General features: G+C 49.5%; 1 protein-coding gene across 2 annotated transcripts in view; it reads left to right on the top strand.

Annotated features, from left to right (window-relative positions):
- The window catches only part of RASSF4 (Ras association domain family member 4), a 34,253-nt gene extending 19,053 nt beyond the window's left edge, over positions 1–15,200 (top strand). Inside the window, exons 4-11 of one of the 2 annotated variants that reach the window (XM_011378140.2) lie at positions 4,293–4,435; positions 5,780–5,874; positions 6,539–6,696; positions 10,311–10,412; positions 10,704–10,755; positions 11,332–11,453; positions 12,258–12,355; positions 13,700–15,200. In XM_011378140.2, the coding sequence (XP_011376442.1) occupies positions 4,293–4,435; positions 5,780–5,874; positions 6,539–6,696; positions 10,311–10,412; positions 10,704–10,755; positions 11,332–11,453; positions 12,258–12,355; positions 13,700–13,760 (831 nt within the window). In that variant the 3' untranslated portion in view covers positions 13,761–15,200. Of the gene's footprint in view, positions 1–4,292; positions 4,436–5,779; positions 5,875–6,538; positions 6,697–10,310; positions 10,413–10,703; positions 10,756–11,106; positions 11,454–12,257; positions 12,356–13,699 lie in introns of those variants that run through there. The other variant, XM_023522116.1, reaches the window with a different exon arrangement.

Here is a 15,200-nt window from a genome sequence, read left to right as displayed (position 1 = left end):
AAACCTGGATTTAAAACCAGGCTCTGCCACTTCCTGACCTGGAGCCCTTTGGCAAGGTCACCTCTCAAAGTCTCCACGTACACATCTATAAAACAGGATTGTAGATACCTGCCTCACAGGGGTGTTGTGAGAAACACATGTAATGACACCTCATGTAAAATCCTTTTATGATATAAAGCCCTCTACAGCTACTATCACTGCCATTAACTGTACCCCTGGTCTCTAACCCATGGTGAGGCTGTGCAAGTCCCAGGCTGAGAACTGCCCTTGAAGGTAGACAAAGCCTTTTTTTATTTTTTCCCAAGCCAGAGGGCAGTTGCTCTCTCTTACCTGTAGCTGAGGGAGTCTGGTGGTAGCTGGGATGCTGGATGAGCAAGGATAGTCTGCAGGAAACCCCTAGGAAGCTTGGGGCAGAAGGATGGGGTCCAGCAGTCAGAGCCCGGGTGTCTGGTGTCAGATTGCTGGGAAGATGGTGAGGATGTTGTGCCACCGTCCAGGGCAGAATCCTCCCCGAGCTGTCTGGCAAACCTTGAGGCCCAGCAGCTGCTTTTATACTTTTCCACCAGCAATCAATTACTGTCACGAAGGCCAAAAATAGCCGCTCAGGAAGGCTCTCAGAGGAAAACAGCTTAGAGGGTGGGGCCTGGCCCAGCTGCCAGCCTGAAGCAAGTGTTTGTGCCTGTGGGAGGCACAGGAAATGTTTACTCTGCAGGGAGGGGTAGGGGTGAGCACAACTCCTGGTCACCTCAGGCCCAGGCCACTGGGAGAGATAAGGGTCTCCACAGGGCTCCCAGAGGGAGTCCTAGGGTCTGCCACCATCACCTAGAAGCGTTCCCCACCAGCACTCTGCAACCCAAGCAAGGCACTCAGCCTAGTGCTAGTTCTGGCAGAGAGCACTGGGCAGACAACTGCGAGGAAGCCTCACCAGACACGGCAATGCAGGGCTCCGCCTGGAAATGGCTTAGACCAAGCTCCTTGGGCCTGCTCCAAGGTGAGACATGCCCACCTTGGTGTTAGACCAATGGCAGTGTGCAGGGTCCTGGTTTTGCTACTTCCCAGATGTGATGCTTTTAATGAGAACTTGTTTTTTCCTTGTTCCCAGGTGTCTATCTAGTTCAAGCTTCTGTGCACAGCAACTGCCCAAGGTACAGGGAGCATAGCAGTGAACAAAGTAACTGCATCTTAGAGCTTTCCTTCTAGTAAGGGAGACAATCAGGTGCCCAGTGGATAGGTGCTGTCATTTCGTGTACTAATAATAGCTGCAAAGAAAAGTACAGCTGCTGCTGTGGCAGAGTGGTCTAAGAGGGAACACTGAGTAGAGATCAGAATAGATGGGGGTTTTGTGATCCCAGTGGATGGGGCAGTATGTGCAAAGCCCCTGTGAAGGAAGTGTGCTGGATGTGCTCAGGAGACAGCAAAGGACCTGCACGACTGACCCATGTGAGAGGAAATCATTGGACCTTGGTATGGACACTGGATTTCCTTTTGAGGCGATGGAGGGACACTGCAGGGTTTGAAGAAGGATGCAACAGTTTTGGCTTCTGCTTTGAAGGACTGACTTAGCTGCTATGCATGGGCTAAAGGGGCAGCTAACAAGGAGACCAGGGAGTACCTGGGCAGTGTTAAAAGCCACATGTTTCTGGGGTGATCATGCCAGCACAGGAGGCAGCTGAGGACCAGGTGGGTGACTTTTGGTAAAGAACTGCACCATGTACTTCTCAGGCTTCAGATCTGCTTCTCAGCCATGGGCCCATGTGGAACCCACCTGTCTTGTACCTGCAGGTAGGGGACAGAAAAGTCACTGAGACAGCAGCTTAAGCCTGAGGTCTGATTGTTGGACAGACCCCAGACTCCCAAGGCAAGCAGGAGGGGCTGGCAAACCCAAGTTCTTGCACTCTGGATGGAGTATTCCTGATGGGCAAAGGCATGGAAAGAAGTGGAGGGGTGGGATGCGAGGTTATCAAGATTTCAGTTAGATATGGCAATTCCCACCTTGAAGCTCTTCTATCTGGATGCTTCTGTAGGGCCTTGTTTCTCAAGCTCTCTTCTAATTCATTAGCAATTAGTAAATTAGCTAATAGTCTGAACTGTGGAGGGAATTATTGACTGGGACACAGAATTAAAGGGTCCAGAATGACTTCCCAGTCTATTGAAATTTGAGACTCTGGGAACTGGATTCTGGTCCCTCCATGGACAATGTACTTCCCACCTGTGTGTTGAGGGCTGTCCAACAGTTCCCCCTGCTCTGGCCTTGGGCTTCTGATTTGTTTAGAGATAGCTGCAGGCTGATAGGGCCACCCCTCCATTCTCATGGGACCAGCTAAAGGGTGATGGAATAGTGAGAAAGGTCTAGTTGAGGGCATAAATGCTGCCTTCGCATGGACACCAGACCTGAGTCATATTGGGCCAGCCAGTCCCCAACACAGCTAATCTCTGACCTCAGAAGCAGCAGCTTTGCCTCAGCCCCTCGCTCCCAGTCCCAGAGAAATTCTTCCTGCCTTCTCCTCCTCCACTGCAAAGTCCTAGAGGCTTCCTACAGTGTCTTTGAAGGCCTGGCCTCAGTGTGTCCAGCCACATTGCCCCTGCCCCATCTATGCCCTTTTCTCCTCTTCCTGGAGTACCTAATGGTCTCCTGAGCCCCCTCACAGCCACAGCCACATCTGCTTATCTCTCCACCCAGGGTTCTGCGTGGGGCTGGTGTGTCTCCACGTGAACATTACAAAATGTTCCAGGGGAAGCAGGGCCTCTCTCCAGCAGCGGTTGACATTTGACAGAGGCATCTGAAGCCAAGGCAGAAAACAAAGAACTGAACTCATCCTTGGGTTTTCTTACTATTCTTATGGGACCTTTACCCCCTGTGAATCAATTTAGCTTTTCCTTTACAGGGAGGATTAGTTACATATCTGTGCCTGTACAACATCAGCGGTTATTAAAAATAGCTCTGTTTTGTTGTTGTTTATTTTCTTTTTTAGCAAATCATGTAAGGCAATTCCAAAAACTATGTGTATTTTTTATAACATCGAACAGAGTAGAACTATTTTCTCTGCATGGCAGGGTGTTTTAAACTATTACTAAGTAACCATAAAATTGACGCTGCCAGAACACCTTTAGAAGTGCTGCCACAGATGTGAAATTCTCCACAAGGTCTCTATTCTCACAGGGCTTTGACGAAAAAAAATGGAATTTGTGAATATAAAACGGGGCTTGAAATAGCAATGGGAGAATGGTGTTTAATGTTAACTCCCAGAAGACTAGTACTAAAGCAGATTAGGAGCGGGTAGCTCGGAGGACCATGCTTTTGGGGAAGGGTGAGGCTGAGAAAGTTTCTGGTAGATGCTCTGAGGATGCAAACAAAGCAGCCTGTCTGGGCATACACATGAGGGCGATTGGCCTGGGCGCAGAGAGCCTGGAGGTGGACACACAGATAGAAACCTAAAATAGGTCAAAGAAACAGAATCAAGGGCCTGAGGGGTGCGAGTAGGAGCTGGCTGAGGTGCCTCTCAAGGATTTGGTCATTAAGACCTCAGAGTTTGGTGGCAAGGGAATAACTGTGCCATCTGCAGATGTAATCAAGGATGGTTGGACATGGATGAGAGCCGTTGTAGATATTCTGAGTGTGTGTGCCCATGCGGGATGGGCTGGCCACATCCCAAGTGGTGAGAAAAGCAAGACTGGCTTTCAGGAAAGAAAGCAACTTGAAAATATGAGAGCGGGTTCAGCCCACTAAGGGGAACAGTATGGGGAGAAGGGTGAGGCTGAGATGCAGCTCCAAGGAGCTACTGCCTCTGCTCTGAGGGGCATGGAATCCAGCACCCTCAGCATGTGCCCAGTAGGACCTGGTGACCATGAGACCCCGACCCAGGAACGATGTGGGCAGAGAAGCACCCCGTGTTGTCCTGGTATTGGTGCAGCCATGCTTGCCTAGACCATGTTGCCTCGCCGCTGTGTGGACGAGCTTGCCAGACAGCAGCTGGGTTCCCGTGAGACACTTGACTCAGCAGCTCTATCTCCAGCTATGTCCCTGGCTAGGCATGGGCTGAGCAGTAGAAGGACATGCCTCTGGCTTCCCCTGCTTGGGCCTATGGCCTCGAGTCTTGGTGCATGTAGAAGTTCATGGGTTTTCCCCCACGGAAAGACAGAACCCCAAGGAGGAGAGTTTGCATTTGGGGACTCGATTGTCTGAGGAGTCCGATGTTCAAGAAACTAGGCCCTAAGATAGCTCAGGGAGGGTTGTCAGTAACTGCTAAGAGAGGCTGCTCGGGGAAGAGGCTGACCTATGTGGGTCCCCACAGGAAGAAGGAGCTCTGATCATCGAGGGACTCCTCAACATTGCCTGGGGACTGAGGAGGCCTATCAGGCTCCAGATGCAGGATGATAGGGAGCGAGTGCATCTCTCCACAGCCTCCTGGATGCCCGGACGGCCCAGCTGTCACTCGTGAGTGCTGGGTTGGGTGGGGCGAAGCCAGGTTGCCTCCATGGCACCTGTTCAACCTGAGCTTTTTGTTTGGGGTTTTGAAAGGGGGGTTCTTCAGCCTCAGAGCAAAAACCCTGCTCCTGTATGAAGCACATGCATGGGAGCATAACCTAGCCTCATTCTTGCCACCTCATGACTCCCTCAGCCCACAGCCTCACCTGCCAATTTGCAGCCTCACCACAGGGTGGTCTTTCCAGATGACAACCAAATCACTTCCCTCCTGGAGAATTTCCCAGGATCCCAACCTCCGGTTGTGTTTCTCGAACATTCATATGAGCCACCTATGTAAGAAGAGAAGGCTGTAGACAGGGGAGGTCTCTCTGTAAGATGAACATTTCTCAGCATCTCTATTCCACCTTAAAAATGCTCATGGATTAAGCCCTACTGCTCTGCATTTATTTTAATATCAAATTTATTTTATTATCACAAGATTATTTCGATCAGCATAAAATGGTTCCCTGTCTTATTTAATGTTTGCCCTCTCCTGCCCCCAACCCCTATAAAGGACACTGAGCCACTGAGTTTTATTTACTTCTACATGTAATAAATTCTTCTATGTAGCAGAAGTTCAAAACTTTTTCCTCTTCAAGTAGTCAAGCAAAGTTGCTGCTCTGAGGACCTTTAACACTAGGTGCCTCCCCAGGTGTCCCTGGTCACTGGTTGCGAATTTTGAGCCACACGGGCTTAAAGCATAAAGTTCATTCAGATGGGCTTCTTAGAAAGGCTACAGCTGTGATTTGTTTCCCACTCCCTAGAGTTAAAGCGGTCATACATGTAGTCACAGACAGCAGTACCTTCAGAGGCCTCTCAGCATGGATTCGGCTATTCTGTCTGTCCCTCCTCTGCTCCCTTGGACTATGGAACTAATTCCCATTAATCCAATTCCTTCTTTAGCCTGGAGGCCCAGAAGTTGGTCCCCTCAAGGTGGCCACTGTCTGGCTCTCCTCCAGGCCTGAGGGATTCCAGAGCCCACTCGGCATGAGGCCATAGACACTGGCTTGCCTCAGCCTGGTGCTCAGGCACACACAGGCATTGTTGTGTCCATATGTCCTTGCAACGTGGCCAGGTACAGACCACTCAGGTCTACAGGGCTGGCTCCCTCACCTTCCAGCAGAAATTGTGGTGATCTGTGCTTTTCTTTTAGTATTTTACATTGACTCTCTTGGTGTGAAATCCCAGCCTCAACTCAGCCTGCCCTGCTTCTCACCAGTGTCCTGTCCACAGGGGCAGCTGGCCTCTTCTCTTTGGCCTGAGCTACTTTTGTCTGCCAGTAGCCCTCTGAGCATTATGATTATCTCTTTTCAGAAGGGAGCAACCTCTTCAGGATGGCAGTGTAAATGCCCTGGAGCCGAACATTCAGTCCACCAAGCACAGGGCTGAGAGTTCCAGAGACAGCTCAGGTAAGCAGCATTCTGAGCTGCCCTGGACCCTGTCTCACTCATCCCTGTGAACAGCCCTGTGGAGTGGCGTCATTTGTCTTCAGGAGCAATACGAAGCATTCTCACTGACCCCTCACTTACAGAAAAGGAAACAGAGGCTTGCAGAGGTGACATAGATTGTTAGTGGGCTGGGTCTACTGCACCATGCTGTGTTACAGAAAGGGAGGAATGTCAGCAGAGAGTGTAGAGCCCTCCTAATCTCAGAGGCCTCCAGGACCTCTTTCTTACTCTCTGGAATTCATAACTGTTTGTCTTCATTGTGTCCTCCCCTCACACTCAGTGAAGGACCTGTCCCAGAGTGGATGCTCACAGGACAGAGCTGAGCTGCCAAAGATCTGCCCTAGGTGCCTGAAGTTGGAGGTTCTCAGGCTTAGGGTAGCGTGATATGGTAACACAGATTATCATATGTTGGTGTCACCTTTCCTCTCTTCAAACTAGGCATCACCCAAGCTGGACCTAGCCTCTGTCACAGAAAAAGCATTCATATTATTATCTGCTGCAGTGGGGTGCTACCACGGGGCTCTAGGGAGCCAGCCCCAAACACAGCACAACTGCTGGAGCATGGCAGTTCTCTGTCACCATCACTCCACCTGGACTTGCCCTTCTCATCCATTTCTCACTGCAGAGGCCCTGGAGGAGGATGAGGAGACCCCACAGCTGATGCGGACCAAGAGTGATGCAGCATGTGAGATCCAGAGGAGGCCCAGGTGCCGCACACCCAGCGAGGCCCAGAGAGTCCGGCGACACCGGTTCTCCATCAATGGGCACTTTTATGATCACAAGGTGATGTCCCAGCCTTGCCTCACACCTGGGCCCTAAAGCTGAGGCTGCAGGGAACCAGCCCCGAGCATGGGCACAGCAGTTGGGTCTTCTTCAGGACAGGCCCCATGATAGCAGAGTCAAGAGTTCACCCTCAGCACAGCCCTGTGTACAGGTGTGGTCATCCCCATGTCCTCATAGAGAAAGGGAGCTCAGGGGGAAAAACATCTTGCCCAAAGTCACATCAAAATAATATTCTAGTTTACAACCTGAAAGCCTATATTTTTTCTACCACAGAGTGACTGTTAACCCATTCTCATAAGTTATGTGGATTCTTGGTGAGTCTATCTTTAGTCAATGTCTTGTTTATCTTTAGTTAGACAATTGCCTATGAGGTTTTCACCTGAGCTCAGCTGGAAATTTCATGGGAATACCACATACACCACTGGCATCTTTCCTGGGAAGACTGAGCCCAGTAGGTGAAGGTGTGCCCAGGGGCATGTGTTTCTGCATCCAGAGAACCTTCACCGCTCCTGATTCCCAGCATTTAGCCTTTTGTCCAAGTATGCACTGTACTGACCTCAGGAAAAGATCTCCTTCCCCAGATGACATCATTCCATAAACAAACTGAACTGTAAAAGGACCATTTGTTCCTTACTATAAATGTCAGGAGTGGCAGTTTGAGTGCAGCCCTGGATGGAGTGTCCTGTGACAGGGTCATATCCTATAGGGCTGAGAAAGGGAAGCAGAGGCTTACCGTTCCAGCAGCAGCCCTTCTTGACAGGCGGTGGCTAATCAGAGGGGGAAGGAGGTCTCTAAGTCAGACTTGAAGAACGGTAGCACAGATGAGGCCTGCCAGGAGCATTCCAGCCACTCCTGGGGTGCCCTGGACTTCAGGGTGTACATGAAAAGTTGATGGGACCCAGCTTTATTATGAGGACCTCCCAGCCACTCCCTGCTGGATTTGCAGTGAGTGTTGATGAGTGGCAACAGGTCATCTTTGCTCAGTCCAGGAAAACCCAGGACTATTTGAGATTAGTTTTCCAAAAGAATAAAGGAGTAGCCAGGCCCAAAGTTGAGCACAAGTTAAGAATAGCAATAGGATTGTATGTAGTAAATCCTTCTGAGAATTTGGGTGTTCTTTAAATCTTGTTCCAAAGGGGTTTAGTCTGTAAAGTGTTAAGTAAGCACCTGTTAAGCATTAAATAAGTCTGTTGAGTGTTAAGTATTTGAATACATAGTGATATGCTATCTTAAGGTGTTATTCTAAAATTTAAAAATATATATATAGGTTTAGGATCATTCTGGTTCTACGTTCCTAAAAAGAGGCTTTTGCTCTATGACTCAAGGTATTGAACAGCATGGTTTATCTTTGGTATGTTTACCCCTCCTCTAAGAGAATCATATCTGAGAGGTGTATCTAGCACATTAAACCTTATTTTAACCATTATAGATGTCACAGGGCCATGAATATGTCTGAGTGCTCTGTAGCCTTTGAAATGCACAAAAATGAGTAGGCAGGACTCTCATCATAGTCTTCCATGTCCATTGGAGCCACCATGCCAAGAAGGGCTCTTCAGCCAGCCAACCCAGCACTCAACACACTAGCATATAACCCAGTCAGGATGGCTAGCTTTCTCTCTTAGTAACAGATTTACCTGCAGAATGTGGTTCTGTTATTCCAGGCAAATTGACTACCTTTCAGGTAGTCAATGAACTAGTATCTTAGGTATGTTGGACAATTAATTCATAACTCCTGGGTGAGTAAGGGGCTCCCAAGGAGAAAGCCCATACAAAGTCCTCTTTCTCACTTTGCTCTACATCCATTCAGAATTAGTGTTCTTAGAAATCAGGTGGCAGTTGGTATTTGAGTCACAGGCAACACTTTTTTTTTTTTTTTTTTAATTCCTAGAATTGACTTCATGGGGTTGTTATTCCAGGCTTTATTTCTTAGAACCGTGCATTATTATTTTACTCAATCATTTACCAAAGCTGTTCTGATTCACAATAATGTTGGCTTTATTTCCAGACTGGGTAAATGTGTACCCTTCCCCCTGCTTTGCGCTGGCCTGTCAGATTCAAATGCATTTGATGAGAAAGCATTGTGTTTAGAGATGGAAAAGCAGCCCCAGGACTTTCGTTCCCATTTGGAGCTGGTTGGAATCATCCTGAGAAAAGGCTTCAGGCAGAAGAAACACTAGCAATGTCTTGGTGACGAGACCTTTCTTCTTGAAATGGCCTGGCTCCTCTATGAATTCTGTATTTACTAGGATCTGAAAGCCTAGTCTGGCTTTCTGTATAACCCAGAGTCATTCTACATCTCAGCTGTGTAGAGAGCAGGTCCAGATTTGAGTGTGGTTCTGGTACTTGGGGACCAGCTGTGGACACTGAGCAAGTCTTTCATGCACCCCAGGTCCCAGTTACCTACTGAGGCAAGCGAGCTAGGGCCATACAGAAGGATATGGAAATTTGAATTTGGTTTTGGAAAGCAAAGAGGAGCTCACCCACAGCGGAGTCAGATACACAGGGAGGCCCCAGAGGCACTGGGGGAAATCATGGGGCTTTGAATGGCTCTGCCCTTTCTATGGGAGACTCCAACAAGTTACTTAACTTCTCTAAGCCTCCATGTCTTCTTTAAGAAAAGGGACAAGTGACAGGTACTTCAAAGAGCCATTGTGAAGATCAAGTCAAAGATGATATGTTAAGTGGTTAGTAGGTTTACTGCCTGACCAGTGTTCATTGAGCTTCAGGCAGTGCCCTGGTTTGCTTCATATACATTGTCTCATAGACAAAGGTGATACCTGCAAGAATATAATATAACCCTACACTGTGAAGAAGCCATGTGGGTGGAGCACAGGGTGCATAGGAGGGAATCATCATATCACACGAGTATAATAGAGGAGCCACGATGGCATTGTGTAGGCAGTGGGAAGCCTTCAATACTTTTACCTAGAACGGTACTTTAAGACAATGCTTTTCAAATTGTACTGTACACATTTCATTGCCTGGCTTTCTCCTCAAAATGCAGGTTCTGATTCAGAGGGCCTGAGGCTGGGCACTAATGCTGCTGGTCCAGAACACACTTTGATTTGCAAGGTTTTCAGAAGGTTGTTCCTTTGGGCAGCAGTGTGGTGAACAGATTGAAAGGGCTGAGCTTGGAGGAGGAAAAGTTGAGAAACCGTTTTTGAATTGAGGACCTTTACTCAGGCACCGCTGAGAGAATGCAGAGGAATAAACAGATTTGAGAACTTTCAGCCTTAGAGTCAACAGGCTCTTGGTGATTTGATGGATACAAAGAGTGAGGGAGAGACTTGTCCCGCTCCATCCCTGTGAATTACTTCCACAGTACTGGTTCCTAAGCTCAGAGAGCTGACCCTTAGAGCTTAGCAGGCATCTTTTTTACAGTCAGTTCTCAGTAAGATGTGAGATGTTGTAGCTACCCGTAGTGCGCCCAGATCTGTGCATGGCTTGTATGTGGATCTGTGTGAATGGACAGACACAGGTATTTCCAGAGCCCAGGTTTGCCTACTGCTTTGGTTTCCTAAGTGCTATCTAGTTGGTAGTGTGCCCGGCCCCTGCACGATGTCAGCTCTGTGCCCCCTCCAGCCTTGCCTTGAACTGTCCCTCTCCCTGTGCAGACCTCCGTGTTTACCCCTGCATATGGATCCGTTACCAACGTGAGGGTCAACAGCACCATGACTACCCTTCAGGTGCTTACCCTGCTGCTGAACAAGTTCCGAGTAAGTCTGTCCACGAGCAGCATTGTCCCTATGATGGTGGTTTGCGGTTTTGTTGGGACGGGGTGGGGAAAGGCTGGGGGAAGCTGCCTCAGGCACCTGGGTAGAAGGTCTAGCAAGGTTTCCTCTGACGAGCTAGAATCTCTGGGATTTGAAATAGAGACTGATAGGGAGTTGGAGGGGGAAGGCTTGGGAACTCGAGTCTGTGGCACTGGGGTGTGGTTACTGCCAGGGATTGCTTTCTTTCTCTCTTGTCTCAAAAAGCCACGGTCTGACTTCCTGTCTCTGCTGCAGGTGGAAAATGGCCCCAGTGAGTTTGCACTCTATGTCGTACATGAGTCTGGGGGTAAGTGTCTGCCTTTGCCTCTAGAGCATAAAAACAAAAGACCATCAGTTTGGCAGGCTCACCAACCATGTTCCTTCTCTGAAGGACATGCCGGCTTGTGAGGCAGGCACAGAGCAGCTCGCCCTCTTGGCCTTGGAACCTGCTGTGCCCCCACCACAAATGCCTCTCCTCAGCCCAAACCCAGGCACACTTGTCATCCATTTCAGAATCCCACCACAAGCACATGGGAAGCCACCATCTCCAGCTTCATAGCTGGGAGGGGTAGAGGGGGGTTGAAGTCTACAAGGTGGAGTTGAAGCCCCTCACCCACTGAGAAGTGCTGTTGCAGAACCTGTACATCCTTCTCTGCAGCACTTGCGTGGCAGAGTCTGGTGACTGCTCCTCTCCCGGCTGGGCTTTTGCCGAATGACATGAACTCATCATTCATGGCAATGTTCTCAGCGAGTTCTGGAGAAGGTTCACTGGGGCCCCTGGATATTGTCTTTCATGTTACTGTCCTGGAATAAACCTGGAATAAAGAAAGGCAATCCTAATGCTCCCAAGAATTTTGTAAACCACCTTTCCCCCCATCCCCAGAAAGGACAAAATTAAAAGACTGTGAGTACCCACTGATTTCCAGAATCCTGCACGGGCCATGTGAGAAGATCGCCAGAATATTCCTGATGGAGGCCGACTTGGGCGAGGAAGTTCCCCATGATGTGAGTAGGGGCTGAGGGTTCGTAGGCCTACTCCTGAGGTAGAGCTGGCTGACAGTATGGGGGATTCTCAGGCACTCCGAAGGTGACCTTGGCCAGAGACCTCTCAGGTGCTGTCTCCAGGGACAACACAGCTGTCTTAAAGGGCCCCAAGCCCAACATAGTGATGGCTCCAACCCTCCCTCTGCCTGCCAGCCACCACCAGCTCCATCAACTGGCTTAGAGGAAAAAGAAGTTGGGTTCTAGAAAATCATGACCTGTGCTTTTCTCCTCCTTGGCAGGTTGAACCTTTTCCTTCATTGCAGTGTGTTTTGTTGTCATTGTGTTAAAGACCCACACAAGGACTCCTTAATTAAGGCCTAACTAGGTCCTATAGAAGATAACTAGGCATCTAAGTCTTACCACAGTCCCCTCACAGGAAAAATCCTGTAAGGTTTGGACCCCAAGGAGAAGGTCCAGTGACCCTATGTCCCATGGGCCAGTGCAGTCTCATTCCATTAGAAACAATGGTGTTCCCACCACTCCCCACCTCCACCCCAGAGAACACCCAATGTGACCCTGCTCACTACTGAATGCTTTTCCTAATATTTCCTTCCAGGGATAATAGTTGCTTTTGAGGCAAGAATGAGCTTCATCTTCCTGTCCTGATACCCACAGAGCAGTGTTAGGGGTGGGTGGAAAGAGGGGCAGCTACTTCCATGGGTATAAGACATTGCTGAATTGGCCACTATGGAAAGCCATGACGAAAAGAAAACCTGTTTTTGGCTTTTAATTTAAAGCATATTAAAATGTTCTTGGATTTTCTAGGTCGCTCAGTACATTAAGTTTGAAATGCCGGTGCTGGACAGTTTTGTTGAAAAATTAAAAGAAGAGGAGGAAAGAGAAATAATCAAACTGACAATGAAGTAAGCAGCATTTAATGGGCCAGTCATGGGCCCTGACCATCAGGACAGGTCTGCAGGGTAGAGTACCCAGGTCAGGGGCTGGGAGAGTTCTGTCCTCCAGGTGTGGCAGGTGTCCTTGTCCAGCTCAGGGAGGCCTGGCTTCCCAGCATGACCAGCTGGCCCCCAGCTTAGTATTGACACCAAGCTGGGGGACAGCCTGTCAAAGTGGCAGGATGCAGCCCAGACTGCCCATCCAGCCTTAGCACTTCACCAGCACGGGATGGACACAGCTGCTGAAAACTAGATAGTAAAGTCAGGCAGGAGCTTGAGTGGACACCAGACCAGGGTTGTGAGTTCTGCTGGTGACACAGCTCTGGAGTAGCACCTGAGGAGACGGCCTGCTTGGTACACAGTCAGCCTGGTCTGGGTTCTTTCGTGCTAGTAGGAATCTGACTCTGCCAAAAAAGAGTGGTTGTTGGAACTCCCTGCATCAGCTGATATTTTCAAGTGCAAGGGACCAGTTCAATGGAAAGGTGAGCAGGTGTCACCTGCCAGCTGCTGGAGAAGCTGCATCATGGCCCAGCTGTATGAGGTTAGCCAGGTTGCACATCTCAATGATTTATCTCTCCCTCTGCAGAGTGAAGCATGGAAAGGATACATGGAAGGTATCAGCTCAGCCAGGGCTGGGGTCAAAGTGTCTCTTAGGTAGGGAAGGAGGGAAGCCGTTTACTGCTAGGGCCCACGGTTGGGGACTAGCTCAGATTCTGGCTTCTAGCTGAATGATCCTTGGAAAGCCACAGCCCCACCCCCCCACCCCATATCCCTCTGTACAGTCAGGCTCCATGCAGGCAGGCAGCAGAGACCCCATTCAGAGGGGACAGTCTGCCATACAGTCAGCAGCGTCACTGTAGGATTTTGGAGCTGGAAGGAACCTGGAGGTACCTGGTCAGTCTGTTAAGGGTACAGAGAAGAAACAGAGACCCAGGATGAGGAAACTTGCAGCACAGGTTATTTCAAAGCCCAGGCTTGAATACAGGCCTCCTGATCCCTGCTCTTCACCCTACTCACTCCAGCATGCTCCTGTCTGTACTAGACAGTCTTTGAAATAGAAATGGCAACACTCGGCTTTGAAACATAGCAGAGTCTGCAGCCCTATTTGACTGCTTCTAGCAGCCAGTGATCCTGCAGGGTATGGGACTGGCTCTTCCCTCTTTCCTCTCGTTGGTGGAAGACAGGTGGTAGCACTAATCAGCCAGTCAAGAGCTGTGTGTCTCCTGGCCCAGGCATCTGTGGCTCCCTCACTCTGCTCCCCACTCCCTGTCCCCTGCAGAGTCAGTGAGTCCATTTGGCTGTATCTCCCTCCAGGTTCCAAACCCTGCGTCTGACAATGCTGCAGCGCCTGGAGCAGCTGGTAGAGGCCAAGTAGCCAGCCAGTGCCTGCTACTTCCAAAGCCACAAGCAGCCAGTGCATAATGAGTTTCGGTGGCCAGGCCCTGATTGGTCACGCTGATTGATGGTCACTGCCTGAGGAATTCAGCAACCATGCTTCCACATGTCTACCTGTCTATGTACCATGAGTCTCATGCCCCTGGTTCTTGGCTCCAAGGTGAGCATTCACAGGACCCAGACACAGGCCTAAATAGTAGGAACTTGCTGGGTGAGGTCTGCATGAGCAGCTGGTCTGGGCAGTAAACAGGCCTGAAGATGGCACCAGCCACATTCTGTGGCTGGATGGCATGGTCTGTCCTGTTCAACGCCACGCTTCTGCTTGGAATAGCAGTACCTAACCAAGCCCCTGGGCATGGCCTCCATTTGCTTTCCCAGTGCCTGACTCAGAGCTCATGCAGGGCCACAGCTCGTTTCCTCATCATCCACATGAACCGCGAGAACCCTGTCTACCTTTACCTTGTGCTGCCATTCAAGAACTCTGCTAGGAAAAACAGGGGCTACCAGCAGGCATGGGATGTGTCCTGCTCCCAACCATCACTTCACCATGGTATCCCTGGTCCCTGGCCTTCACATCTCTGATGTCACCCCAAAAGCCTCACACAGCCCAGTGCCCCAGGGCCAGAAGTCATACAGGGAATAAGATTAAGGGCACCTCTTCTTCTCTCTGAGCTCTAAGTCTGAACTTCCTCAGCAAGACCTGAGGAATTCTTATAAAGAACTTGCTGCAAAAACATGCCAATTTGATCACATGGAAGAAGTGGCCCACATGACATTGGAAGGATGACACCACACATAAGCAAGAGTCCAGGATCCAGGGACTGTTAAATAGTGGCTCGTGAAGGCAGTACTCGGTTCCCATCTCCACTGTCCCTCTCTGGGCTTGTGTCCCTCTGCTCTCAATGCTTCCCACAAGAAAGGGGTTGGATAAAGAGAAATGTCAGTTTGAGGAGAAAGGGCTTTGAATTCCCTGGGGCCAGATACTAAATTATTTGGATTTGTCATCTGGGAGAGAATTTCTGGAATGAACAAGAGGGCTTTTGCAAAACTATGCAACAGTTTACATCAGTCATGTTAAGTGTTTGTCAGCAAGCTGAAGACCAAATTCTCCCTCTGGGGCCTGTGGATGGCAGCCTTAAAGGAAAGAACCATAAAGACTTCCAAATATAGGTGAGAATTCATCTCCCTTTCATGCAATGGATCCTCACCAATGCACATAAAGAGCAGAGCTTAGGAGCAGCCATGCCATGAAGACCCACTTTTGGGGGTGAACTTCACACCAAGATGTTCCCCCATAGCTTCATGGTCACAGAGGCACCCAGAAAGGTGCCCAGGGTGACCCACTGCAGTTTCTGTCGACTGCTCTCCTTTAGCAGCAGTTTCCTAGGTGCTCAATAAAGGTGTACTGTACCAAACCAAA

The sequence above is a fragment of the Pteropus vampyrus genome, unplaced genomic scaffold, assembly GCF_000151845.1.
Source record: "Pteropus vampyrus isolate Shadow unplaced genomic scaffold, Pvam_2.0 Scaffold331, whole genome shotgun sequence".
Lineage (NCBI taxonomy): Eukaryota > Metazoa > Chordata > Mammalia > Chiroptera > Pteropodidae > Pteropus > Pteropus vampyrus.
This window is presented reverse-complemented; position numbering and strand designations above follow the sequence as displayed.